Genomic DNA, 27,466 nt, shown 5'->3' with positions numbered 1-27,466 from the left:
GCGCCCGTCCCGTTTACACGGGCGAGTTTGCACGCTGCGATGACGACAAAGGCGGGCGACGGGGGGTGTCGGTGACGCCATCAGGAGGCGCCCGGCTCGGCGCGGCGCGGCGCGGCCGGGACGGGCCCTGACGGGAGGGGGACAGGCCATGGCTCCCGCCGCCGTGCAGCCGCCCGAGATCCAGTTCGCGCAGCGGCTGGCCGCCAACGAGAAGCGCATCCGGGACCGCGCCTTGAAGAAGCTGCGGGGGTACATCGGCGTCCGGACCCAGCGCCCAGCCGGTAGGGCCCGGCGGGGGACGGGGCGGGGGCGGCCCGGCGTGGCCCGGCTCGGGGGCGGTGGGGCCGGCGGGGGCCGCAGTGACGGGCACCGGGGCCGGGGCCGGGGCCGTCAGCGGCGCGGGCGAAGCGGCGGCCCCGTCAGGCTGGCAGCGGCTGGGGAAGCACGTGTGGAGGAGAGCCGGGACCGGCCTCCTGTTCCTCGGCCTCGTCTGTCACCGCGGGGCCGCCGCCTGTGGGGTCTTCTGGGGTTTCTTTTTTGTTGTGGGGTTTGTTGTTTCTTTTAATTTCTTTTTTTTTTTTTTTTTTTTTTTTTACGCCTGTATTTCATCACGGAAAGTATTTGCCTTGGTGACCCCGCAAGCACCGAGCACGCTGCCAGCAGCCCTTGGAGGAGCGGAGGGCCTTTCGGATCCTCGCCCATAAAGTTTCCCCGCAGTGGCTGCGGTCAGGCTGGGGCACAGCACCGGTTCAGGGGGCTGGAGGACGACCTGCTTGGTCCAGGGAGGGTCTTGCTGGCAGCATTAACGGTGCTGCATTCGGAGCAGTATAGTTTATACACTCTCATTCCCAGGAACAGGACGTAAGTGCACGGAGCTGATCCAGACTGAACCCAGCCCAGTATAGGGAGCGTATACTTTTATCTTCTGCTGTGCCACCTGGTGAGGTGGTGTTTCTGTGACTGATATTCAGGAGCATTGGAAATTGAGGAAAGCTTAGGAGTGTTTCAGCATTTGTATAATTGCAGTCAACTCTCTGTTACCGGTTTAGATTATCTGGGTTACCTGTTACCTCCACATTCATGGCATCAAAAGCTTTTTTCCAACAAGGCTTATTGTCCTCCTTGGAGCTGTGTACCGCTGCCTTAAAACAGCAGTATCCTGTGCATGGGCACTTCAGTGGTGTACCTAGAGACAGCTTGTGTCTAGCCATGCTAGTCTGAAGCTGTCTGCACCTGAAGGTGCCTCCTGTGCACCCCTCTCCTCATGGACTCAAGTTACAGGAGGTTTACTAGGTCAGTCATAGCATTGTATGAATGCATGGATCCAGTTCAGTAAACATTCCTGTTGGACTGATAGGGAGCATGGTGCACAGATGCCCAAGAGATTCTCTGATGTTTCTGGACCGCTTTTTGCAGCGTGTTGTGTTGCAAGCTGGACACAACACGTGAGGGAAACTGGCCATGAGCATTTGCAGAGCACTGTGTCTGACCTAGTAAACCTTCCCACAGCATTTGGGAAACTGGTGTGGAGGTTTATGCATACGCACTCCTTCGGCTTTGAGGAAGCCAGCCTACATGTGGCACCCCAAGAGCTAAACTGAAACTGAAATGCTGGTTGAACCTGAGTTAATTCCTTGAAAAGACACTGGGGAATAAATGTTGTTTCTTCCCTTTACCCTCTTCCTTTTCCAAATAGTATTTGACCCATTAGCCACATTTGAGAGAGGGAAGAACACGTAAGAACAGCCTTACAGAGTCAGGCTAGAGAGCCAAATAGTGCATTATCCTATTTCTGACAGTTACCATAGATCTAGGGGTTGCCTGGGGACTAGTAAGAGCAAGTGAGTATACACTGTATTCCTCCTAAGTACTTTTTGAGCCTCCAGCTATTTTTAATTCTGGAGACTTCCTGAGATGAACATGGCTTCTCTCTGTTCACTAGTGCTCTGTGCATCTCATTGCAAAGTGGAGATTCCTTTAAGTTTGTGGAAGTAACCTTCCAGATAGACAGGAGTGCCCTAACTGAGGGAATAGGTTGCAGGTTAAGCTAACGCCTTAAGATATTAGGAAACCACCGCAGGGAAATTGTCAGTTGGGATGTGAACCTTTTGCATGTTAAAGTCAGCCCACCATGAAATGCAAATGAGTAGGAAGCAAGGGTGATTCATTTCCAGAGCTCTTAGATTTACTTACTGTTACGTACTATTCAAGCTAGTAATATTTAAACAACGATTAACTTCTTTGGACTTGAAGAGAAAGCATTATGTTCAGGAAAGAGATTTTTTTTAAAGTTATTTATTAATTAGCAATCTTATATTCATCTAGTGTTCTGAGAGATGAGGCTCACATGTTAGATAACCCAGCTAGATACCCTAATTTGAACAGCTGAGAACTTGCTAACTTTTGGAAGAGGTGGTGGAGTTCACCGGATGTTCCGCCCAGTCACATGTTTCATAGGTAGACAGGACTGCTCAGTATGGTCTGTGCTAAGGCTGAATTACGGGTCATGCTGGGGAAACTTCTTCAAAGAGCTAGAGCTCTTAATTTGCAACAAGAAGTTAAAGTCTACAGAAGGCATAGAACTACTGAAGTCATGTGTTGTCGTGGTTTAAGCCCAGCCAGCAACAAAGCACCACGAGACCACTTGCTCACTCCTCCACCCCGGTGGGATGGGGAGGAGAAATATAAAGAAAAGCTGATGGGTCAAGACAAGGATGGGGAGGGATCACTCACGAATTATGGTCATGGGCAAAACAGACTGGTCGGGGGGGGGACACACACGGGGGACCAAAATCAATTGAATTTGTAACCAATCAAATCAAAACAGGATAATGAAGTAAAACCAAATCTTAAAACACTTTCCCCCACCACTCCCTCTTTCCTGGGCTTAACTTCACTCCCGATTTTCTCTACCTCCTCCCCTCCAGCGGCACAGGGAGACGGGGAATGGGGGTTGGGGTCAGTTAATCCCACGTTGTCTCTGCCGCTCCTTCCTCCTCAGGGCAGGACTCTTCACACTCTTCCCCTGCTCCAGTGTGGGTTCCCACCTGTGGGAGGCAGTCCTTCACAAACTTCTCCAATGTGGGTCCTTCCCACAGGCTGCGGTTCTTCACGAACTACTCCAGGGTGGGTCCCTGCCATGGGCTGCAGTCCTTCAGGCACAGACTGCTCCAGCACGGGCTTCCCATGGAGTCACGGCCATCTTCGGGGGCACCCACCTGCTTTGGTGTGGGGTCCTCCATAGGCTGCAGGTGGGCATCTGCTCCACTCTTAACCTCCACGGGCTGCGGGGGCATCACCTCCTCCAGTGTACCTCCTCCTCCTTCTTCACTGACCTTGGTGTCTGCAGAGGGGTTTCTCTCACATTCCAATCTCCTCCCCCACTGCAGGTTCCCCTTCTTAAATCTGTTCTCCCAGAGGTGCTACTGCCGTCACTGATGGGCTCAGCCTGGGCCAGCACTGGGTCTGACTTGGAGCTGGGGAAGCTTCTAGCAGCTTCTCACAGGAGCCACCCCCACAGCCCCTCCCCCACTACCAAAACCTTGCCACACCAACCCAAAACAGTGTGCAAATAGATGAGCTTGGATGAGCACATTATTCTGTGGAAATGGTGTGGGTTTTTTCTTGTTTGCTACATTGAAAGAGAAGAAGAGTGTGCTGTACTGGGCTGAGAACAGGATATCTTTATAGAGACATTGGTGAATGAATTGTTGAAAGAATGGTAAATAAAAGTAACTTTTAGTAAAAGAGGAATGATGGCTGGGTGGTTTCCTATCTGACAGAGCTGCACTTACTTGGGCCCAGATCTATAAAGGATTTATGTAATTTCCACTGAAATGTGCATGTGCGGATCTGGTCCTTGGACGTGATCTAGAATAAGAAAAATTGCAACAATTTTAATGATAGCAATGTCAAAACAGCATAACGCCCAAACAGAAATGCTAACAAGGCTTGCATTAAAGTAGCATGTCTTCGGTGAGTGGTTGTAACATTACTAATCCAAGTTCCCACATTGTAGGTAGGGACAGAGTTACAATTCAAGCCCTAAAACCAAAAACTCTCTCAAGGTAGCTTTAAGGTAAAGGCGGCCTTCAGTTTTGTGCACTGTGGTTGCTAATACTATAGGTTCAGGTTTTAAAATAACCTTGCCTGAATGATTATTGTTATTTGTCAGTTGTGGATGATGACAGCAGGGCACATAAAGTTGAAAAATGGAAAACACAATCCTGAAACTACTTTTTGAGTGACCAGGATAAAAAGCTTGCTCTCAAACCTTTTGATCAGGGTCCTTTGTCAAATGGACAAAGGACTGCCTAGGACACTTTAAAAAGCCCTCTATGTATGAAAACCAACCCCATGGAAGTCTGTGTTCCCTAGAGGGGGAAGAACTCCTGAGCCATCTTTATAGGCAGCAGCTGACATCCCCTGGACATAAGCCTGATATCTGATGCCTCTGCAGAGTTAATGCTGTGTGTGAGGTTAAGGCTGCTTCTTACTGCTACGTGTGTAGCATATAATTCTGTTAAGAAATGTTAATTTTAATATTTCAATGAATATTAAATCAGTGAATCAAATTGTTTCATATTTAATCTTAACATTACAGCCAAATCTAAGTTAAATTTATAATTAATGCTTACTATTACTAGACATATTGCTTCCTACGTAGCATTTTGTGTATTTCCTTTGCTCAGCTCTACTTCCTTTCTTTTTAACCAAGCATGACTGTAAACAATTTAACTAACGTATTTACAATTTTTTGTCTGAGTGGAGAATGATGCAGTAGTGATAACTGCTTTCAAGTTACTTGGTCCAAGGAGGTGGTACTCAATTTAGATCTAACACTGGGTCTCAGGGTTTTTGATTGGCAGACCCCTGAAAATTTTGCAAAAGTGACAGTGATCTTTTTGGAGCAAATTTGACCTTACTGGAGACAATTACCTTTCTAACATGATTTTTCTTGAAATTACTTGGTAGTACTTAATAAGCCATAGTTTGAAAATAGCTGTAGTAGGTTATTGTAGCTACCTTGTAACAGTATACTGTTAGAATTTTACTTCCCAGAAATGTATTTGAAGTCATGAATAATCCAGTTTTTAAACCGTTCTTGAGCAACTATTACTGACAGTAAAATTTTATTTTCCATGTAGTACTTTCCTTCTGTAATGTGTGATTTTGACTAGAATGTGAATTTTTATACTGTTAATAGTGAAAATATGCTTTGCTGTTAAAATTCAGGTAATGCTGTATCTCAAGACTAACTGTAATGAAAGTGTCTTTATTATAGTTACTCAGGCTCTTTCATTATACATTTTAATATAGAAGTAAATGTGTTGACTGCTATAAGTTTATTCTATCAAAACAAGCCCCTAGTAAGAAACAAAACTATTGGTAAAGTGAGACTTTATTTAAAACAAACAAACAAACCAAAAAGCTGTGTCAGTTTTGTTTGATGATTTGCACATGACCTCTTGCAAAATTAGATATGATGCCCTCATTAAAAATATCTTTCAGACTTGGTGCTAAAAATATGCCAGAGAGATTTATCAGAATTATCTTAGTATTCATCTGATCTCATCTGTGATTTCTTTGATATCTTTGTTACTTTGGTACAAGGTAGAAGCTTACAGTCATGGAATCACTGAACTGAGCCAAGCTGCCTTCCAGTTAGTGTGCTTATAGTAGGAATCAACGTTTACCCAAGAGAATATAACAAAAACAAAGAAGAAAGCAGGGAACAGAGGGAACTGCATGAAAATATTTTGGTGGAAATGTGGGGGTTTTTTTGTTTTCATTCAGACTTCTTCTGTACTGTAGGTGGCTTCAGCCAGGAAGAACTGCTAAAAATATGGAAGGGCCTGTTCTATTGTATGTGGATGCAGGATAAACCTCTGCTACAGGTAGAGTAACTGGTTTTATATTTGCTTGAGTGGGTCTCTTCTAAAATATGCTATAGGGATATACTAATTTAGAATAGTGAAAATTACCATAGTGACTTTTTGCTCACCTTTTTTTTTTTTTCTTCTCCTGCTGCCCATATGTGGCATGTGCGGGAGAGGTGGCTATAACTCAGTGATCCTCACCATATGAACAGAAGCCTAAATGGCATCATGTTTGGAGTCACCCTCTGAATGGCAGGTGTAGCTGTTTACCTTCCAAAACCAGCACTGAAATATATACTGTTATGAAGTGCATTGATTTGGTGGAACTAAGGTAGTAACAGTGGAACTACTGTAGTAATAGTAGTAACAGGTTGCCCTTAACTGCAACTACAACGTATGTGCAACCTTTAATTAGCCTAGTTTGAAAGTTTCACACTTCCCTTTCTTTTGTTAGTTTGGTCACACTTCCTCTACTATCAACTTTGTCTCTACTATGGACTTTTGTCAACTACTACCAGTTTGTCTCCCTACTTTCAAAAGATACCAGTTTTGGAGTACCAGATCTTAGTAGCCTCACTTAATCAGTTTTCAAATCACTCGTCCGTTTGCATGAACAAGGTTTATCTCACACACAGCACAGAGAGCTCTGCCTACAATTAAGCTATATGAAAACAGTACCCCTAAAGTTTTACATCATTTATTAATTCAAATGCATGGGATTTTTTCTCCTCCTTATTTAATTTTGTCTGCTGTCAAAAAGATGATTTGTGCAGAGATCTGGTGAAATGAACAGGGCTTGATACCCTTGAATCTTCTCTTACAACTAACCTAATCCCAGTGGAAGGCTAACTGCAGTACTAAAGCAGCTATTAAGAGAATATTTTTCATTTTGAGGGATGTTTCATGATATTCATACTTCTTGCTGTTTTCTGGTTGTGTGTTAGAGCGAGGAGACCAAGCTCTGAACCTATGCTATACTAACTATATTTATTTACTTTTAGGAGGAACTTGCAGACAATATCTCACAGCTTATCCATGTGATTCAGAATACAGAGGCTCGTAAGTACTATTTCATTATTTGATGCTTTGTAAGGTACTTTCATCTTTGGTGATTTTGAGGCCACTGTCATGGTGTCAGAATACAGACAGCCAGATAGGGGTGCTGCTTTGTTGGTTTTTTTCTTTGCTTTTTGTCCAAATGGTGTGTGTGATTGCATTAAGGAAAGCATGAGATGCAGTTTGTTTCTGGTTGTTGCAGGGGGAGAGTTGTATCTCCAGTGTGATAAAGATGAGACTTTGCAGGGTGGGTAGCAAAGCAAACTTGTCCCCTTACTTTGCCATTCTGCATAGACTTGTTCCCTGTATTTCCTACACAAAAAAAACTTTGTTTCATGAGCTGTTAAGCACCTAGTATTCAAAATGCACTTGAAATAGAATGCTGTGTCAATGACAAAACTTGCATGGATAGAAATGAGTGCAGAATGGATATTTTGTTATAACTTGTGTGTATATACCACAAAATAGATACAAAGCTGTCCCTGTAATTACACTTGTATTTAAAAGTAGCTGTGTGCCTTTTCTTGTGTTCTGAAGTTTAATTGACTTGTCCTTGTACCTGTCCCAAGCATGTCTTCCCATAGCTCTATTCCTGTTACTAGGCAAATCCCTAGGGAAATGCATCCCTTTCTCAAGTTGAAGTGATTTCCTGAGATTCTTTTAGGTTAGCAAAATAAACCGTTGTGCCAGAAGTGCAGATATTTTTTCTTACTCTCTTACAGGACACCTGTTCATTCAGACATTTTGGCAAACTATGAACCGTGAATGGAATGGGATAGACAATCTGCGTCTTGATAAGTACTATATGGTAATACTAACTCTTTTGTAGATCTTTTCTGCAAGAAAAGATGTGGTGGTTGTGTGCTGCAAGGCAGCTTTGCACATGCGTTTATGTATATGGTAAGAGAAGACATTGCAAGAGATACTTGTTTTAAAGGCTTTCACTCACACTACATATCTAAAAGCCATTACAGTTTATGTCATGCTGCAAGCGCTTTCTTGTTTGCCTTCCTTTATAACATAGTGATGTTTCTCATTGATTTCTTTATGGAATATAAATACTGTCTCAGAGGACGCTGCTTCAACATCAGTTATTTAGATCAGACTGTTTAAAAACTTTTTTATGACTCTCTATAAAGCAGTTGTCACTAGAACCCCAACTTTCCACCACTAAAGTATCCACTGTAGTACATTCAGCCATCAGAATTCTTTCTATAGGAAACGCTATATTAAAGCAAATAGTAAAATCAGTGGGAGAAGAATCTTAAAAGACCTATCTTTGTAAAGAGAAAAATGACATTAATCTTCTTCTTTGAAAGAAATTAATTGCAGGCACATTCACTGCTGTTTTTTGTTTCTTAATGTTAGCAGAAACCAGGTATTTCAGCAAGTAAAGTTTTTTGAGGCAGTTTAATGTAGCTGTTTTACATGTGGCAGTCTCTTAGTGCAAGTTTCAAGTAAATTAAATTATTATTGTTATCATCTGTCCTGTATTGTTGTCTTCAGTTTAAGCTGTGGGGTTTTTTTAGATTTGGCAATACTTAATGAGGAAATCAGGGTGATAGAGCAAGAGAAAGCTGTACAGTAGAAGTGGTCATGGATTTTTCTGGGCTTAGGATATGAAAATAGTTTATTGTCTTTTGAGCTTCACAGCATCCTTCCGTTGCTTGACATGATAGACAAGCCTGTCAAAATGTTGATATGAGGACGCTGTCCACCTGGTGCTATGAAGAGATTTACTAAGAAGTCTATTCATATTACAGTCACAGTAACTCCTTTATCTGTTTTCATGAACAACATTTATAAAAAATTTTGTACTTTGCAGCTAATGCGTATGATTTTGAGGCAATCCTTTGAAGTGCTGAAAAGAAATGAATGGGATGAAAGGTAAGCAGATTTCTGAATGTAGTTGCATCATAAAGAAGTTGCCCAATTTACCTTCATCGAATATATTTTCATTTAATAGATTCTTTTTCTCCATAGATGGCACTGTCTTGAAGTCATAACACTAAGGCTTATTTGTTCTCCAGATCACTTACGTAGTTAGAAACGAAGTTAGGTGTTACACTTCATTGAGTTAAATACACACTGCAGTCAATAACTCTCATGTTCACCTAAGCCATTTAGTGCATGTTTCACAGAAAGAGATTTGAGAAAGTAATTCATGTATGCTTATGCAAAACCTGAACGCAGGAGCTTATCGTGTGGTATATCAAGCAGTTGTGAAATATGAGGGCTCCAAATTTTTCATGGAGTTTGCTAGATCTGACTGATTCAGCCAGGAGAGCTATCACGTGTGGAGAGATTAGACAGGGAACCTGCATCCCAGAAAATACAGAAAAGGAATTTTTTTTTGGTTGTGTTGTTTTTCTGATTGGCTGTGACTTTTTTTAATTTTTATTTTACTGTGTTTCATCATGGTGACTTGTCTTTTGATAAGACAGAACTCCTTAATTGTAACCTGGCTTCCTGTTTGTTGTATACATCAGTGGTTTTGTTTGTACTTCTTCCATATTCTATCAAGTGGCAAGTAATTGCAGTCATCTTGCTCTGTCTAGAGCTCTTGTGCCACTTCTAAGCTTGCTCTGTGTTTAAACTGATGAAGAGCTTTAAGTCTTTTAATTAAAAGTGCTTGATAACCTAGTGTTAAGGTTATCCTTTCTCCCTCTGAAATGTGGAATGCATACGGGCATGTTTTTGTGGAAATAGAAGCAAAGCTAAAGTACACCCCATCCCCTCTGTTCTACCTTAATTTTGCATTGGGTACATAAATGCCTGCAGGTTGAAGAGATGAAAATGCTCCTTGACAGGAATGGTAAGTGTGGGAGGAGGTTTGATAAAGCCAAAGCCCTTCGTGCCCACACACATTCCCATGGCAGAGACATGGTCACCCAAACTGATCTCTGACAAGGTTTCTTATGGTGTTGGCCTGCCTTTTTCCAGCTTCACTGGAAGGATGTCCTGGAGGCCCTTCAGCACCAGAGGAGGCAGTGTGGGAAGAGAAGATCATGGTCCCTTTCTTTGCAGACTGAGGGAGTCCAAGAGCTGCCTTTCCCTCCTAGGTGGAGCCTAGAAGCTGCCTAGCATGCCTTCCGTTTCTCTTTTCTTCTAAAATGCTTTTGAAGAAAGGAGTATTAAAGTAAAACTGAAATAATCTTTATGGTTTTGGAATGCTTTAAATTCTTTTTGGAACTGGAAACTTGTTCTGGGCAAAATCACAGGAGGTACCACAGAACGCCAGAGGGGAAAGGGTAGAATATACAAAGCTTCACTTTCCTGAAAGATAGCAAGGATAGGCCTCCAGCGGGAAAAAAGCAAAAAAAGTCCCAAGTGCTGCTTAGATGCAGCAATGACAGCATGTCTTTTTGAACCATTTCACTCCAGCAGTATTTGTTAGTACTCCAGAAGTCAGTAACTGAACAGAGCCACAGTCCAACTTGTACACAGCTCAGTCACTTCTGGCTTGAGCTATTGGGGTGGTGATTTTTTTATGCCTAGCTTAGCCCTTGATCTGTTCTTCAGTGTAGTTGTTTTGCTCTAAGGGACAGTGGGTAACATGCTTTAATGAAGGCAAAGTCTGCATAGTTGAAATGAATTTGAGAAGGATCAGTATTAAATTTAATCCTTGGGTGTGAACCAGAGTGAAAATCATCTCATAAAATGGAAGGGTACGAGGTGTTGCCCATCAAGGATGGATGAATGTGACAGCTGTGTCTTCAGAATGCCCTGCTCAAATGGCAGAATCCCTCCTCCTACCCATCAATGATATGGCATAATAAACTTCAGTCCAAACTAAGATGTGAATTTTAAAACAGTGATTGTGTTGAGTGGGTTGTCTGATGCTACAAAATCATCTAGACTGTAAGGAGTTCGGATTATGGATGGGTTTTTTTAGAAGTTTGCTTTTAAGATGTGAAAATTGGTCACTGGATTTATTTTTTATGAGTCTTGGATAGCCGTCTTAAAGAACTGGTAAAACTGAATGACTAGAGTTTGTTTTCAAAGCAAATAGAACATAAGCAATTGAATATGAATATCTTATTCTTTTTTTTCCCTTTTTTTTTTTCCAGTCTAATTGAACTGCTCCTCCAGCTACTAATGAAAGAAGTTATGGACCCAGACAGCAATGCTCCCACTGGAATAAAGTTACATTTCATTGATATCTATCTGAATGAATTGGCTAAAGTTGGTGCAAAGGAGGTTAGAAAATACATTGTAATCTTCTTCCCCATTAATGTTAACTGCGGCATGCAGCATTTTAAAAGAAATATAATTTTAGATTATGTATGTTTTAACAGTTTTAAATGTAACACAGCAACATTGAATAAGCATGAAGAAAGTGACTTATTACAATTTATGCTTTTACTTTTATTCATGTCTTAGTGTAGACTGTGAGAATACAGTACTTTCTCTCAAGTTCCTGAGTACTGGTATACTGCTCCAAATTGAGGTTGGAAATAACGATAGAAAAGTTAGACCATTCTCATTTGTTTGTTTCAACAGAAAGTACTTAACATCTTTTCCCTTGTGTGAACATGTTTGCCAGTCTTTGCTTTTGCAAAAACTGACATAAAGCCTGCTCTTGGCTGATTGTGTAACACCTAAATAGAGGCAGAAAGTGAACTTTCAGAGTTGTCTAATATTTGCTTATTGTCAGCTTCAAACCTTATTGGCTGTGCATTAAGCAATTTACCCTCTACATCCAGTTGTTCATTTTGCTGATGACATCTGTCTGTCTTTGCTGTATATTGCTGTTTCAGTTGACCCTAATTGTGGTTGGTGTTAGAGTGATGCAGAGTTTAGCAGCAACTGAAAGCCTGTTACTGCAGCTGTTGCTTCTTCCAGAGTATTTCTCCTGTTACTCCACTAGGGCGAGCTGCCTGCTGCCCCACACTTCATTCCAGGCTTCTGCTCATTTACCTCCTCTTGTTTCTGGGATCTGACACATCTCCTTGCAATGGGCAAAGCTGTTAGCAAATTTCCATTTGTATTCTTTGCAGTCACTATTAAAAGTAATCCAGCCTGCAGCTTTTGTAGTTCTGGACTGGGGGGAGTGTGAGAGACAAGATGTCTGCACAAGAGAAGTACCTGCACTTGGAGCCCAAATAATTTCTGCAGCTCCACAGTCACAAAACCCTCATCCCATGGCTAAGCCACTCAGAAGAAGCATGGGGAATTAGTCCCTAGACTATTTGAAATCGCAGCTGATGCTTGTAAATTGAATTTGGGGAAGGATTTTTATGTTTAGTACTGCTGACAGTGGTTTTTGTCTAAGTGGTCCAGTTAAGAGAAACCCAGATCTTACTTATGTCTGCTACAGACATTCTTTGTGAAAGGGCACAAAATTTTTTAAGTTTTCTCTGCCTCATGTTTCCATATCTAAAATAAGAAGCTTTGCTGTATTTCTGAACTCAGGAGATTAAAGTCTGCAAAGCAGTCAACATTTTTATAATGATTCCAGGGAATATCTGGAAGTTAGTGGTAGCAGTGGTAACAAAAAGTCACTGGATACTCCTGTCAGTTGGAATTAGACACTATGCTGAAAGACTTTGACTTAACTTCTTAAAGAAGATTCCCCCTACACCAAATATTCAAGGAATTTGAGGGTATGCATACAATATTTACTGTACTCATTATTTTTTCTTTATAATTGTACAGCTCACAGCAGACCAGAATCTCAAGTTCATTGAACCTTTCTGCAAAATTGCTGCCAAGTCAAAGGAGTAAGTTTAATGAAAGGATAAATATTTTTTTAAGAATTCAGAAATTCTGCATATACTACTCCACATGGTAATAAATGGATTGAAGAAGAGTCATAATATAACTTCAGAATGTGGAGAAAGAAGGGTGTTTTACTAACGATGTGCACAGTAATTTGTGTTTATCAAAGCTATAGATAATCTTCATGGATTTATAAGAACTATATCAACTTCTGTTCGTTGATTTTGTCTGGTTATTTTTTTTTAAACGTGCATAGAACAGCTGAGCTGGTTAGATTCTTTGTTGTGGTGTAATATAGAGCAACATATAAACACAGTGAAATTTAAGAGGGGAACATTGGCAGGACACTATTTGGTTTAAAGAAGTGTTTGTTTAGGAAGTAACCAGTTCTTTTCGTCATCTGGAGAGCTAGATGCTCTTCCACTTTCTTCGTTCTTATCCATTTTCCCTGTATCCCCCAAATTTCCTTTTTTTTTAATGTGAGAGGGGAGGGTGTGTATGCTTCTGCCTTTCGACTCTCATCCCTGCTCTCTTGTAACACAGTCGATGTATGCTGCATGCCGTTGCCACTGGTATCTTTGAGATCATTGTGGATCAGTCACCCTATGCCATTGAGGACCTAATGAAAGAACTGCGTAGCAACAGTGATGAGGAGGAGGTGTCTGAAGAAGACAAACAGGAAAATGAAGAGGTGCTTAAAACCAAAGGTGAGGAGGAAGTTCTAAATGGCCTTGGTAACACTTGCTAAGATTTAAAAATCTGTTTCTTAAAAATACATTTCTGCTGTGAACCAGTCAAACATACATTCAAGGTGTTGTAAGGATAATTGTGTTTTCCAGTCTTCTTTTCAGATGTGCTTAAACAAAGTGACTCCAAAAGAACATGTCACAAAAATCAGTGGTCTCTATAACCAGGCAATATCAGCTTTCTGCAGCAGCACTAGATGATAACCCAGTCTGGCTTTTCGCTCTTGGATGTCCATAATATTTTTTAAGAAGATGAGGTTTTGGCATTCTGTGGGAGTTTTAAATTAAAAAAAGAAGAAAAAAAAAAAAAGCTGAGCAGGAAGGTTTTCAATCCAGATATACTCTGGTACAGAGGCAGTTTTTTAAAATTTGCTCAGATAATGCCACAGTTGTGTATTGCATAATGGTGACATGAAGTAGTTAAATCAGTCCAGGCTCACAAGATCGCACGAAGAAAAATGCACCTGATCTTCTGTCTATCAGAGTAGGGTGTGCTATTGGTTTTTACAAACTAAACGTTAATATTCAGTCTTTTTTTTATAATAGCAGATGGAAGTTTGTCAAGAAAATCAGTGCAGAGCTCTGAAAAAACAGAGGATGTTTATGAAAATGTGGATGACGGTATCGGGACTGTTCTTCAGGTTTGTGGCTTGCTTCCTCTGTTATTGATACTCTCCCTCTTGTTTTCTTTTTTCCCATCCCTTTCAAGAGGTGCAGAAGTAAAGGCTGTTAATTGGATAAACATGTTACAAAATTTTAATCTCCTTCTGCTTTAATGTAAGGTGGTATTTATGTAACGTGTACTCTGTGAGTGGTTTAGAAGAAAATAATTCTGTGTCTAATTTGTGAATTCTTCTTTCCTCTCTCCCATATCTTTTTTCTGCTCCTCCCTTCCTGTTTCAAGAGTTGCAAAAATGTGCAGTAAAAGCCAAGTCACTGTGGGTGGTGAAGCAATCAGCTTAAGTTTCATTGACAATAAGAGCAAAAGTAATGGATGATGGGATACATAGGAGAGAGGGTAACATGTTGCAGTTTGGGTTTTTTTAGACCCACTTCCAGACCCACTTCTTACTTCTCTTGAGTAAGAATTAAGGTTAGGAATGTTTGAGAAAGTGGTACTGAGTTCAACTGATCTATTAATGAAGCAACCATCTGTGAAAGTCAGTATACCTGTGTGAAGGGGATTTAAATTTCAACAGAGGAAAAATACTTTGTGTTTGAAGGAAGTGACTGTTTAAAGGATGTATGTGCTATTTGAAGTGTTGATAACATGAGTTGCATTGGGTTATCTTGCATAAATAAGCTAACTAAGAAAGGCTGTATCATACTTTCCTCCAACAGTTTGATTATAAGGCTGTTGCTGACAAACTCTTTGAATTGGCGAGCAAGAAAAATACACCTTCCCTTAACAGAAAGCGTCTATACAAGCTGGTCAAAAAGTGAGTTCTGTTGAAATACACCTTGCATATGCACCTTGTGCTAAATAACTTTTACTTTGCTTTCTCTCCACCCTCACTTGTCCTGGTGACAATGTCACGAAAGCAGGCTTGTCTCACAGCCCTGAATAACATGAACAAGGTGCCTGAAGCCTGTGCTACTGTTCCTCATTGGTACTAGACAACTGCAGCTAGCTGAGGTCTGTCTACACTGGGTGGATTTGTACTGCAGGATGTGACATTAGATTGTGTGTGATGCAAATTACAGATATGGGAGAAGTGTTAAATTGGTCTTCTCTCAATATTTTCAGTGATTTGGTTTGAGGTTTTGGATCTGAGGCAGATCTCCTCTGGAATGAGCTCTTTGTAACTTCCTGTGTAAAATATGTTGTTCCTATTTTGACAAAACCATAGTAAGTACAGTGACGCTACGGTGCTAGTGTAATTATTGGTACTAAACCAGTAATACTGTTTTGTTTTTCCTTCTCTCCCTCCCTCCCCACCTCCAGGTTCCAGGACTTAGCAGAAGGTAAGGACTGAGCAGCATACAGAGACAGTAGTTTCTTTCCATTAAAGGGTGTATTATGTTCTTGTACAATGTATATTGCAAATCTTTTTTTCCTTTTTTTTTTAATGTGTATTTCAAGAATACTGTTTTGGGGGTTTGGTTTTGGTTTTTTTTTTTTAAATCTCATTAAGACATATTACACGTTTTTAGTGAGTTGGCCAAATCCCCTTCACAATTTGAGCAACCCTGTACTTTGTCCATAAATGAAAGATGATTATTTTTACTTAAACAAATAGGAATCACTCATATGAATTTCTTTGCGGTTGAGTGGGGAACAAGGAGTTGGTTTTCTTTCTGTGGGAGTTATGCTGTATATGAACAGATTAACTGTTCATAGAAATAGAACTACTAGTTTTCAGATACCTTATCCTTCCTCCTCAACAGGAATCTTCCCCCAAGATTTTCCCGAAGATGTTTCTACAGATGAAGACGATGATGAATTCAGCAGGGGAAGGCGAAAGAAAAAAGCTGTCAAGCCTTGGGAGAAAAACAACTTGGAAAAAATAAAAGGTAAGGCAAGATTAACCTTTGGAAGAGAGACAATCTGCAGTCACTTGTGTAATTTGGCAAAGTATCAGATATAAGCTGTTCTGAAGAAGGCAAACCTGTCGTTCAGGATGTGTGTGATTTGTATCATGTTGTGATGAAGGTTAAATGCGAAATTAAGGGCTCTTTGAAAGTGGTGGGAATTTTGTTACCAATTATGAGGCAAGCATCACCTCAAAAATTTCAATCAAAAGTAGAACTGGAAGCAGTTGTTTGCATTGCTCCATCAAGCAGTTCCATTTACTGTAGGAAAACAGAAACATGTCAGTCTTCTTAAAATAGGATGACTGTTGGAATACAGGAATTTGGGGGTGTTTCTGGAAAGGTGAAGACACGTGCAAGTATCTCTAGCATCACGGCTTGTATTGACATGGCACATGCCCAATCATACCAAAAATACCTCACCAAACTACTGAACCCATGAGTTGCCCTTCTGATGGGCTTAACAGGTGGGTAATAACAACTTTTTCTAGCCATATTGTTATACCAAATAGGGTTACCACAGGGAATGGCTTAGATGTTAGCTGTGACAAAGCAAGATCAGCAAAATATTAATTAGGGCAGGCGTCAGAGGAATGCAATGTCCTGGCCAGCTGTAATAGTAAAACTGTTGTGCTGGCTGATAGCAGGAAAAGGGTATGCATATTTTAAAAGAAAAGGGCGGGGGGGGGAAAAGAAAAAAGAAAAAAAAAGAATAGAATTCCAAATTCAGTTGTTGTAAGTACCATTGCGTTTCACATCTGTGATATATGGCATTCTTTTTGGGGTGGATTTAGAGGATGAACAAGAGATGTCAAGTGCGAAGGAGGAATCAGTGCCCCAGAAGAAGAGGAAAAAAAGGAAGAAGAGGGACAGCCCAAGTGCTGATTCTGGAACAGCTGATGGAAATTGTGAGGAGGGAATAGCTGAAACATCTGGGTTTAATGTTTTTAGCCTGGGAAAGGTACCAGAAAATAACAAGGAAAGGAAGAAAAAGAAATTGCTAGTAAATGAGGCAAATGAGACCACAAATGTAGCAACTGACACCAGAGAAAATCACAGTATCTCTGCACAGAACAGTCCGACTGATGCAGAACAGAGTAAAAAGAGTCAGTTGAAGAAAATGAATCCAAAAGTGCAAAATGTTCCTGTAAAACCAGCATGTCAGAATGGACCAGCTAATGCCAGTGAGGCAGAGGATGTCAGCCCATCTGTCACACTGTTAACTCCTAAGGTTGTGAAAAAGAAACAGAAAGGAGGGGCTGTCTTAATGAATGGGGATACCAGTTTGCAGCAAACTGACATGAAATCCAACAAGGAGGGCTTGCTGGGGACCCTGTCAGGAGATGCAGACTCTGAATCTGCACCATCCAGAAAGGTCAAATTGAAGACAAAGGCAAAGCTAGTTGGTTTGGAAGGGATGAAAGTCCCCAGCCAGAAAGCAGCAACCTTGAAAAAGAAGAGAAAAGTAAAAGAGATGCTAAACTCTGTCGAAGCCAATGGAGTTCTGGAGACTGCATGCAAGAAAAGCAGGAAGGGGGTACGTATATCTCATTCTTTTCTCTGCCTTCTTCGTGAACTGCCAGGCTTGTTTTCAAATTTGGCTTTAGCTTTCTGAGTGTGGGGCTTCATGGGCAGGGCACGTTATGATGTAATCATGCATTGTCACTAAAAAGAACTCAATTCCGCAGAAGTCCACACCCACTGCCACGGTCTTATACCCTCCTGTGTCCTGTGCAACGGCACTAAAGCCTGTGCCAGCTACTCAGCTGGAAGAACTCACCTAGCTGAAACTTGGGTTGTTAGGGTATGAGGTTGTCTTTTTTTTTTTTTCTTTTTTTGGTCCTTGGGTTAATTATTCTTTTGCATTAGGTCTCTGGTTGAGTATGTTCACAAAGGCCATATTTTGGCAAAAGGATGAGAATGGAAAGATGGAATATCTCTCTTTCAGCAGCAGCAGCACACACTTAGATTACTATAAGCTTCTTGTGAAATTGCCCACAGAAATTCCAGTAGTGGCTTCTTTTGCTAGCTCACTTCTCCATCTTAAACAAATTGTTAGTGCTGTATGGGAAAAGTATTTGGGGAAAGAGCAAACAGAGAATATGACGCTGTGACCTTCAATGTCATCAATGGCTGTATGATCACATTTATGAATGGTCCAGTTTCTTATAAAGACAATACTGGGTTTTTTTGCTAGGAAGGTCTATTGTAGCCTTCAAAAATGTATGTCTTGCAGTTTGGGAACAAGCTAGGTTTTTTCTCCACTCTACCTCCCACCCCCATTTTCTTCTTGGCAATATGTAGAATAGGGCTGATTTTCCTCAGCGATTTCAGAGTCAAGAAGCATTTTGCACTGTATATTTTTGGTAGTGTGGCTAAGAGAGTGAGTGCAGGGGTTCTTCCCTCTCCTGCCACTGAAATTCTTTTAACTGCTCGTTTCCTGTGTCTATATTCACCCTAACACATTTAGGGGTTCGATTATATTCTTGGACGTCTTGCTGACAATCTCACTTTAGTGGAAAGAAAATTCATAAAGCATAAATGAGATTCAGAATACAAAACAACTCCATCTTCCTCTGACTAAAAAGTGCATGTTAGTAGCTCACCTCTGACTTAAGTTTAAAACTATATGATTAGTTAAATAGTGCAGCCTCATATATGAACTTGATATAACCACTCAGTCCTTCAAGGGACAAAAAATGTATTTTGAAACATTGCTTAAATAGTATTAAAATAGCTTTGACATTTTATATTTTTTGATGATAAAATACTGAGAGGGAAGAACCAAAACATTGCTCTCTCCCCAGCACGCAAGCTGCGTTTTTCTCACTGCAGGGTTTCCAAAGTAGGACCTGTTGGCTTTGTCTCCTGTTGCCTAAATATTCCGTGTTGCATACCTCATCTTTCTTTCTCTATAATAGTTTCTAAGAAAATGTGATTATGCCACCCCCATCCCCGTTTGTAAAACTTTGCTGCAACTGACAAACAGGTTCAAAGACCCACATAGATTCAAGATAAAGTTCCTTCTTCGTGGAAATTGGCACAAATTAGCGTGGTCACTGAGGGAAAGGCAACAGCATGACCCCAGCACTTGTCTGTTGGCTGGCTGGCCAGTCAGTGCACAGGCTAGCAGGCCACTCTTCCCATGTGTAATTAGAACTACAGCATTTGCTGTTTCTTGCCCAGTCCAGGTAGCTGTGTATATGTGTGTGTTGAGTGGGAGCTGGGGGACGGAGACAAGGAGAGAAATTTGGGAGTTGAGTCAGGAGGAGAATGAGAGTATTGGTATAAGAAAGAAGAGGGCAGGGTAAAGCTAAAATGCACAAATGTGGAGGAAATTAGGCTTTTCTAAATTTGTTTTCATTGCTTGCAAAATAACATGTTGTTTTATTTCCTGGTTTTACTTACGTAATACTGGTCTTGTGCCCAGAAATCATGAGGGGCATGTTTTGATTCTTAATTTCAAAGACAACACGCCCCTTCAAAGAATTAGCTTCAAATATCGAGAGGAAGGAGGAGGAGGAGAAGGGGAAAAAAACAGACAAGTTCAACATTATTTCACAGTTGTCTCCAGAATTCAGAAAGCTAAAAGACTTATGCTTTTTCACTTTATTTAAAACAGAAGTGATTTTCAAATCAAAAGAGGCCATATCCCCTGAGCATTTTCCACAGCATGGCTGCAAACTGCTTTCAGAATTTCACATCTGTAGGTTGATGTGAAGCATAGCTGAACTTCCCTTCGCAGTAGTCTACAGATACCTGGAGCCCATAGATGACAGATTAGAAAGCTCTGGAGTGGTGCACTACATTAGTGGCACTGCCAGTACAGGTCCTAAGAATTGCCTTGCGCTGGAGAGGATTGCTTTAAATGGCAATCCTCAGTATGAATTTGAGGCAGCAAACTAGTAGCAATACACAATAGCTGGATTTCTGAGAGTATAGACAGACTTCATACTCCACTTTTTTTTTCTCCAAAGTCTCTATCTTAGCCTAAAGCTGGGTTTTTTCATTAGTTGGATATCTTATGTATCCAGAGGTACCACAGAAGAGATTTTGCTTAAGGGCAAGCTAAAAAAAATCAGCACTTGTGTGCAGAAGAGCTGGGTCAATTGTAAGGCAGCCTCATGCACGTGAAGAACATGTTTGTTTGCACTCTGATGGGCCAGGCAAATGTATTACAAGTTCTTTCTTCTTTGCTTTGCAAAGACCTTCCTGTTTCTGTGCAGAGCTTGCCTTAAACTTCTGTTTTCAGTCATGCTAACAGCAAAATTAACTCCTGAGAGTTAACCATGATGATTAGCTTATGTGAGTACCAACTAGTTCTCTGTCAGCTGTGGCAATGTTTACAGAAGCCACGTGTGGTAAGCTCTGAGCACTGATCGCTGTACTAGGTACAGTTAACCACAGTACTTTTATACTGAGACCATTTTTTTCTTTCCCTCCTTTATAGGAAAGCAGTGCTGCTCTATCATCATTAAAGAAAAAGAAAGCAAAACCAGGAACTGATTTTGTAAAATTTGAAAAATCAACTTTACCAAAGCCAGTATTCTTCAGGAAAGCCAGAAGCACCATCTCTTCCACCAGGGCATCCATGCAGGTAATCTGATCTTGCAGATGGCAGCTGAGTCTGGACACAGGTCTCCTTCCAAGCTTCCTATCCCAGCAAAGGGTTTGACCTCACTCATGCTGTCTCTTCCAGTCTGCATTAGTCTCCTAGCATGGGCAGATAAAACTGGAAATGCCGTTGCATTTCCGTGTAGACAGAGTCACACATGGCTCCAGAGTTTCAGCAAATGAGTTGCAGGCATCTTTAAAATCTCTTCTTCCTTCCCCCCTGCTTTCAAAAATACCTTCTTGTTGAAAGGACATCATTCTGAACATGCTCATTTTGCAAGAAAGCAAAAGCATAAACTGACTTTCAGTCTTGCTAAAGGACTTTGAGCCTCCATTTCTTCCCATTTGTGGAGGCTGGCAACAGTACAAGGCTTCAAAAGACTGCTCTCTTTTCTAAACCTTTTTAACATACAATATCTTTTCAAGCCCTCTTTGCACTTCCAGGCCTGAGTGCAGTGGGACCAGTGTATTTAATACACAAATATCTTCTTGTTTGTTGTTAAATTACGTAATGACATTAAGGAGAGTATGTGATTTCTCTACAAATGGAATGTTTGCTTTTGGCTAGAAAAACAGTGCTGTCTTAGCAGGGGTCACTGCTAGAGGACTGGGGGAGTTCTAAATCAAATGAAGGGAAGTAAGCTGCTTTGCATCAGTTTTGATGGGATGCAGGTAAAAGAACTCATAGCATTGCCTCAGAAATCTTATTTTATTTCATGTCTTTATTTTGCTTTATAGCTGAACAAGCTGCAGTCATCCAGCTCCAAAAAAGTCACGTTTGGCTTGAATAAAAACATGACTGCTGGTGAGTCTAATACATCTGTGTGTCTCCACACTCTCTCTTGTAGCCAAGGAAGGGGGAAGCTGTACTCACTCATACACACCTATACTCTTCACCTCTCTAGAACAGGAGGATTCTGATCCATTTTTGTCTCAATATTTGTATATAGTTTATAAACCATCTTCAACTTCCTGTCCAGAGGAGATGGTAAGTTTAGGACATTTGGCCCAACAGCTAGACTTGCAAGATGCCAGGGTGCTGCATTACTGACTTGCAGATGGAGCCTTACAGATAGAAAACAGTGCAGCAGAGTGACAAACTCCCCTTCCTGAGCCACCTGTTCTGCCAGGCACCTCTTAGGGAAACACATGCACTTCACAGTCTTCATTGCTCACTTCTGTTTCCCAGGACAAAGGTGCTGATATGCTGATGAGTTCAGGCTGTATAATAGCAAAGTTTCATTTTTTTTCTTGGCTGCCACTGATTTATTATTGGTAATGAGTAGATAAATGTCAGTTCCCTTCTGGATCTCACATGTAAGCAGACAGTGTCTTCCCTGTTAAATAAATGTCTTGCTACATAGCATAAAACTTTATTCCATGTATTCATTTAGCATTTTTTTTTTTTTTACTCTCTGAGGTGTGCTACATGCCAAGTTCAAATGGAGAATAGTGGGTTTTGATATATGTGTTTATGTTAATGTAATACAGCTGCACAAAGAGAACAAAAATACTTACCTGCTGGCAGAAAGGATAACCAAGAGTCTCTAGAACAGTGCTGTTCAACAGTCAGAATAGAGCCACTTCTTACCCATCACCAGCTTTTAAACAAAAGCGTGGTGGTGTTCAGGATAGCCAGAACACTTGTTTCTGAGTCTCTGGTGGTCTGTGAAACCATGGGGAATGGTTCACAGCCTCTCTGGATTGCAACAGACCCCATTCTCCAAGGGTCTCTTCTAAGAGATGTGCTTCACCACCATCTCTCCATTTTTTCTCAGTGTCTTATGGTTCTGATCTTTAGTGATGGTCTTAAGGATCTAAGGCAGACTTCCAGGGTTGGACAATCCCACAATTGATTGACATGCCCAATTATTCCATGGGGTGGTATTTCTTTTAACTTGTTTGCTTGCTTTTCAACAGAATTTAAAAAGACTGACAAAAGTATATTAGTGAGCCCAGAAGGACCCTCCCGTGTGGCTTTCAATCCTGAACAGAAACCCCGTCATGGGGTGCTGAAGTCACCCACAGGTACCCCAGCAGGAGAGCCTCAAATGAAGAAACCATTTACTGTATCAGCTAAGAAGAGACCAGCTACTATGGACTTCTTTTAAACCAACAGATGTGGCCTACTTTTGTACAGGACATTTTGCTAACCTAGAATGTTCTCTGGAGGTATTTTGAACTTCCTTATTTTTTTAAGTTAATACAAATTGTATATACAAAATTCTGATTGTGACCTGGGACATCACTATTTTGACACCACTTCAGCTGTATCTTGAAATACTTGTTTTGTCTATTTACAGAAAAGAAACAAAATCCAATCTCTGCTCAGGTTTGGTCTACAAAACTAGGGTCTTTGCCCATGTCATTCCTGAGAGACTCGTTCATTTAGTTAAGGAATATTCAGGGTTTGATTGTTCTGGTGATTTTTTTGAGCCAGTTTAAGAAAACTTGCACTTCATGCTATTAAACTGTCTTTCACTGGACAGGGCTTAAAATGGAAAAAGACAATGTAGATCTTAAACCTAGTAGTTGTTCATGCATTTTAAAATTTTACGCCATCCTTTTTCTTGTGTCACCTTTGGCATCCTGTTAATTCTTCTTCTGGAAATAATGATTACCTCATGTCTCTGTTTAATAACAGCTGCACTTGGATAGCTTCACAGATAGTAAGCAAGCTTTCCCTGGGATAATAAATGCCTAGCTGCTCAAGTGGTCACTGTTGCAAGTAAACCTTCACAGCTGGTTGCCTGCTGAGTTGGGAACAGTCACCACATTATTTTCAGTAACACAAGTGCCAAAGCTGGCTTATGCTTCTCATATTGTAAGCTGGCTTCTTCTCTTTACTGTAACTGAAATAATGCACTCGCACAGGAGAAATCTTTGATATTTCCAGGTCTTCTCCCTGACCCCCACTGCTGTCTTTCCTGAAGGTCTGACAAGACTCCTAGTTTTTTTTCTTTAGCAGCTGGTGTCACCACATTTTTACCAGAACTTGGATCTCATTTAGTGAATGAACCTCTGATTGTCCTAAAGGGAGCTAGATTGGTGTAACGCATCTTTGGTTAGGACACACATCTCTCTGTAAAAGCTTTGGTGCCTCTCAATACAGGGTAAAACTTGACAGCCCAGACACCTTGGTTTTGATTTTGACGTAGAACCAGAAGAATTCTTCTTGCAGCATTTCCTTGCGTTAAGTTTTTATTTGGATATTTTATTACTACTGTGCATGTTTTGTTTTTTCTTTGCTTCTTTGGTAAAGAATGAGGTGTACTTCTGTGAGAAACCGTTGATGTATTCTGAGGGGTAACTATGAGGAAGGGGAGAGCAAATTAAAATAAAAAACTTTTTTTATACGGTTAGAAGTTTTGCTTATGCAAATGAGGCAAAGTCTTTGCAGCAGATCTCTGCGTTAGAGCTCAGCTTCAAAGCACAACCTGGTGCAAAAGCGAAGCTATTCATGAAGTTTCCCACCAGTTACTTCTGTGATCCTATAAGAGAGAGGGTAAGCCTGCTTCATTACCTTGGCTTGTGTTAACTAGTAAACATTTGGCCACTTCAGCCAGCAGAGTTAAATTTTATGACATGATATATTTGCATACTTCAATACTACTTTTTAGCAGTCTTGATGCCAACTGTCCTCTGCCAGATCACTCCCTGTAAGCAACTGGATTGAAACTGCTCTTTCATAGCTCATCTAGAATTTCTTCAATATGCTTGTGTATTTGTAGATTGCTGGTTGGTCTCAGTTCCTCAATTCTAATCTGTGCCAGTTCTTCCACTAAGTTTGTGACAGTCCATGGTTTGTGGTACTGCCAGAAAGTCGTTTTGCTCTTGTCTTTTCTCATTTAATTTGGTTTTGGTGTAGTTTGTATTGGTTTGACTGATCGGTAAAGAAATCTGGAGAATACATCTGATAAAATTAATAATACTTGCTGTTTGAACAATTGTTGTTCATTTATTTTTTAAAAAAAATCTCATTGTATATTAGCATAATGCATTTTTTTACAAGATGATGGTAAGTAGGATTTAACAAAGACTATTGAATATGTTGTACTGTTTATCTTGTACTGTGGGTGAGAAGTCTTTTGTGGAATATGCATAAAAGCATTTGTATGTGCATGGTTGTTAATGCATTAGGTTGAAGATGCCATATTCCTCTAAGGATATAGATGCAAACAATCAGTAGGTGGATCTGGTATGCACAGAAAAATCCAGGATCAGGACACATTGGGGTTTGGTTTTGTTTGGTTTTGCTTTTAATACATACAACCTTTATGGAAATGTACTTAAATGGTTCTCTGGATCTTTTTCTATTGGTTGTGGGTCCATTGAACCTGTTGCTTACCAAATATTTTGTTGCCCACAGTGCTAAATGGAGAGGGCAGAAATGGCAGTCAGTTTTTTATCTAAAATGTTAGTGATGTGATTGCTTGTTGGGATTCATGCATAATCCATCTGTGCAATGAAACTGGTGGAATGTTTTGTAAGTATATGTTTGTGGTGTGTATTGTCTTCAGTGGTGTCTGGAATTTCATTCGGGACAACTTCACAAACAAAAACCAAGCACTGTCAATGCAGTTTAATTGACATTGCTGGGTTAAATTGAATACGTTACCCAAAATATTTGGATAGTGAAAATTCTGATAAATATTGAAGAAAAAAAAAAAAAGGAGAAGTAAATGTAATGTCTGGGATATCCACTGCACAGACACGATAGTACTGTAAGGACAGATGTATCTATAGGAAGAGAGAAAAGAAAAATTGATCTGACCTGTTTGATGTCGCTTCATAGGATTTTTCATAGTGTTATTCCAACTCTGCAGCTGCCCATCATGCTCTGAGTCAAAGTAAGTTAATATGGCATACCTTTTAAAGGACGGTATTTTGTAATTATTGTCTCTACGTTTTTGTTATGAATCAGATCAACTTTGTACTTCTCAAGCTCTAATAGTTTATAATTCTTTATAGCTTCAAGAGAACTCAAAAGCACAAAACGAATTCAGCAAGGCAAGAAGTTGAAATTACACTGAAATTACTGGGTATGCAAGATCTTTTATAGTCTGTCAAAGCTATGTGACTTGGAAAGCATCAAATGCCCTTTTTGTCATTTATTTCCTGTGCTTGGACTTAATTACAGGCAGGAAAAAAAATCCATGTGTCATTTTATGTACCTCTACAACAGCATTGTTAATACAAATACAGTGTCTAAGCATTACATCATTTACTCTAGTCCAATAAACCATCTTTTTTTGTGGACATTGTATTTTGGATAAATTTGTAAATTTGGGGGTGGGTGATAGGAGCATAGTATCTAAGGGGCCATTTGAAAGTATAAAGGAAGTTTTTCTTGCATGCATGCACACGCTCTATTTTATTCTTACTGTAAAAATACCCAAAACTGACGAAGACTCAGATACATGTCAGAAGTGAGTAGGGATGTGGTAGGATACACCTGTTCATACACCTTGAGCTTCTGACTTTTCTAATTGGCCATAGAATAGATACCAGCAGCTGAAAGATTGGTCAGGAGATACAAAGCAGATCACACACAGTCATTCCTTGACAATTAAAATTGGTAATGGAGGTGATAATGTGGCGAGAGGTGTACTTGAAAAGTATAATTGTGCAAGTGCCAAAGTAGGTAAGAGATGGGCACTCAAAGGCATTTGCATGTCCATTAGAAGCAGCACGCCACATGGAGTTACTTCCGTACAGGAATCACACACACAGTACTGCGTGTCCATCTCGGGAAATGCAAAAAACTTTTTTCAGACAAACAAAAGTGACCTATCCACAGCAGTGGCACTAGTAAAATTAAAACATAAATTCTCAGGTAAAATGAAAACAGACTTCCTTCAAAACAAAGTCTTGTAAAAGTGACATTCTTGTTACATGTTTAAAAAATTCACACATATGTTTCTAGATGGTAGTATGTTCTGACTGTGTTGAAGACCATAGTGATAGCATACAAACATAAATTAAGTAAGTGCTGCATGTACTTGTATTATACATGGTGTCAGGTAGAAGTCCTCCTTTGTAGTTTAGCCGTGGGGCCACGATACGACTTACTTATTGCAGTACCTTATGCCACCTTCGCGCTGTGTAGGAACTTAGTCTGTGCTGTACAGCAAAACTTGTAGTGCCTGCCCTGAATGCTGCAAGGGGTTGTTTTAAGATTCAACACCCCTCATGATTCTTCAAGGAATCCATGCAAGCAGGTTGGACCTGGATTGGCATTCAGCAATCCACACTGGCTAGTGTTTCATAGATTCATAGAATAGTTTGAGTTGGAAGGGACCTTAAAGATCATCTAGTTCCAACCCCCCTGCCAGGGGCAGGGACACCTTCCACTAGACCAGGTTGCTCAAAGCCCCATCCAACCTGGCCTTGAACACTGCCAGGGATGAGGCATCCACAGCTTCTCTGGGCAACCTGTTCCAGTGCCTCACCACCTTCACAGTAAAGAACTTCTTCCTTACATCTAATCTAAATCTACCCTCTTTCAGTTTAAAACCATTACCCCTCATCCTATCACGACATGCCCGTGTAAAAAGTCCCTCTCCGGCTTTCCTGTAGGCCCCCTTTAGGTACTGGAAGGCTGCTATAAGGTCTTCCCAGAGCCTTCTCTTCTCCAGGCTGAACAATCCCAACTCTCTCAGCCTGTCCTCAGAGGAGAGGTGCTCCAGCTCTCTGATCATCTTCGTGGCCCTCTTCTGGACTCGCTCCAACAGGTCCATGTCTTTCTTATGTTGGGGTCCCCAGAGCTGAACACAGTACTCCAGGTGGGGTCTCATGAGAGTGGAGTAGTGGGGGGAATCGGCTCCCTCGACCTGCTGGTCACGCTTCTTTTGATGCAGCCCAGAATGCAATTGGCTTTCTGGGCTGTGAGCACACATTGCTGGGACATATTCAGTT

At 40.8% G+C, this 27,466-nt stretch overlaps 1 protein-coding gene across 3 annotated transcripts; it reads left to right on the top strand.

Annotated features, from left to right (window-relative positions):
* The first annotated feature begins 35 nt into the window (after positions 1-35).
* RRP1B (ribosomal RNA processing 1B) lies at positions 36-25,807 on the top strand. Of its 3 annotated transcripts, none has more exons than XM_069785021.1 (16): positions 36-281; positions 5,797-5,897; positions 6,881-6,938; positions 7,658-7,743; positions 8,761-8,822; positions 11,006-11,135; positions 12,594-12,658; positions 13,200-13,363; positions 13,952-14,043; positions 14,744-14,841; positions 15,348-15,367; positions 15,791-15,916; positions 16,729-17,471; positions 20,385-20,531; positions 21,287-21,353; positions 22,469-25,807. In XM_069785021.1, the coding sequence occupies exons 1-16, from the start codon at positions 149-151 to the stop codon at positions 22,657-22,659; spliced, it is 2,283 nt and encodes a 760-aa protein (XP_069641122.1). In that variant the 5' UTR covers positions 36-148; the 3' UTR covers positions 22,660-25,807. The 3 variants fall into 3 exon arrangements, with proteins under 3 accessions (XP_069641122.1, XP_069641121.1, XP_069641123.1); XM_069785020.1 differs by having other exon boundaries at positions 39-281; positions 13,949-14,043; XM_069785022.1 differs by having other exon boundaries at positions 41-281; positions 5,815-5,897; positions 13,949-14,043.
* The last annotated feature ends 1,659 nt before the right edge of the window (positions 25,808-27,466 follow it).

The sequence above is a fragment of the Haliaeetus albicilla genome, chromosome 6, assembly GCF_947461875.1.
Source record: "Haliaeetus albicilla chromosome 6, bHalAlb1.1, whole genome shotgun sequence".
Classification (NCBI taxonomy): Eukaryota; Metazoa; Chordata; class Aves; order Accipitriformes; family Accipitridae; genus Haliaeetus; species Haliaeetus albicilla.
This window is presented reverse-complemented; position numbering and strand designations above follow the sequence as displayed.

Coding starts and splice junctions, on each gene's coding strand:
- RRP1B (XM_069785020.1), top strand. CDS start 149: ATGGCTCCCGCCGCCGTGCAGCCGCCCGAGATCCAGTTCGCGCAGCGG. Junction 11,136..12,593: donor CTAAAGTTGGTGCAAAGGAG/GTTAGAAAATAC, acceptor ATAATTGTACAG/CTCACAGCAGACCAGAATCT. Junction 20,532..21,286: donor CCACCAGGGCATCCATGCAG/GTAATCTGATCT, acceptor TTTGCTTTATAG/CTGAACAAGCTGCAGTCATC.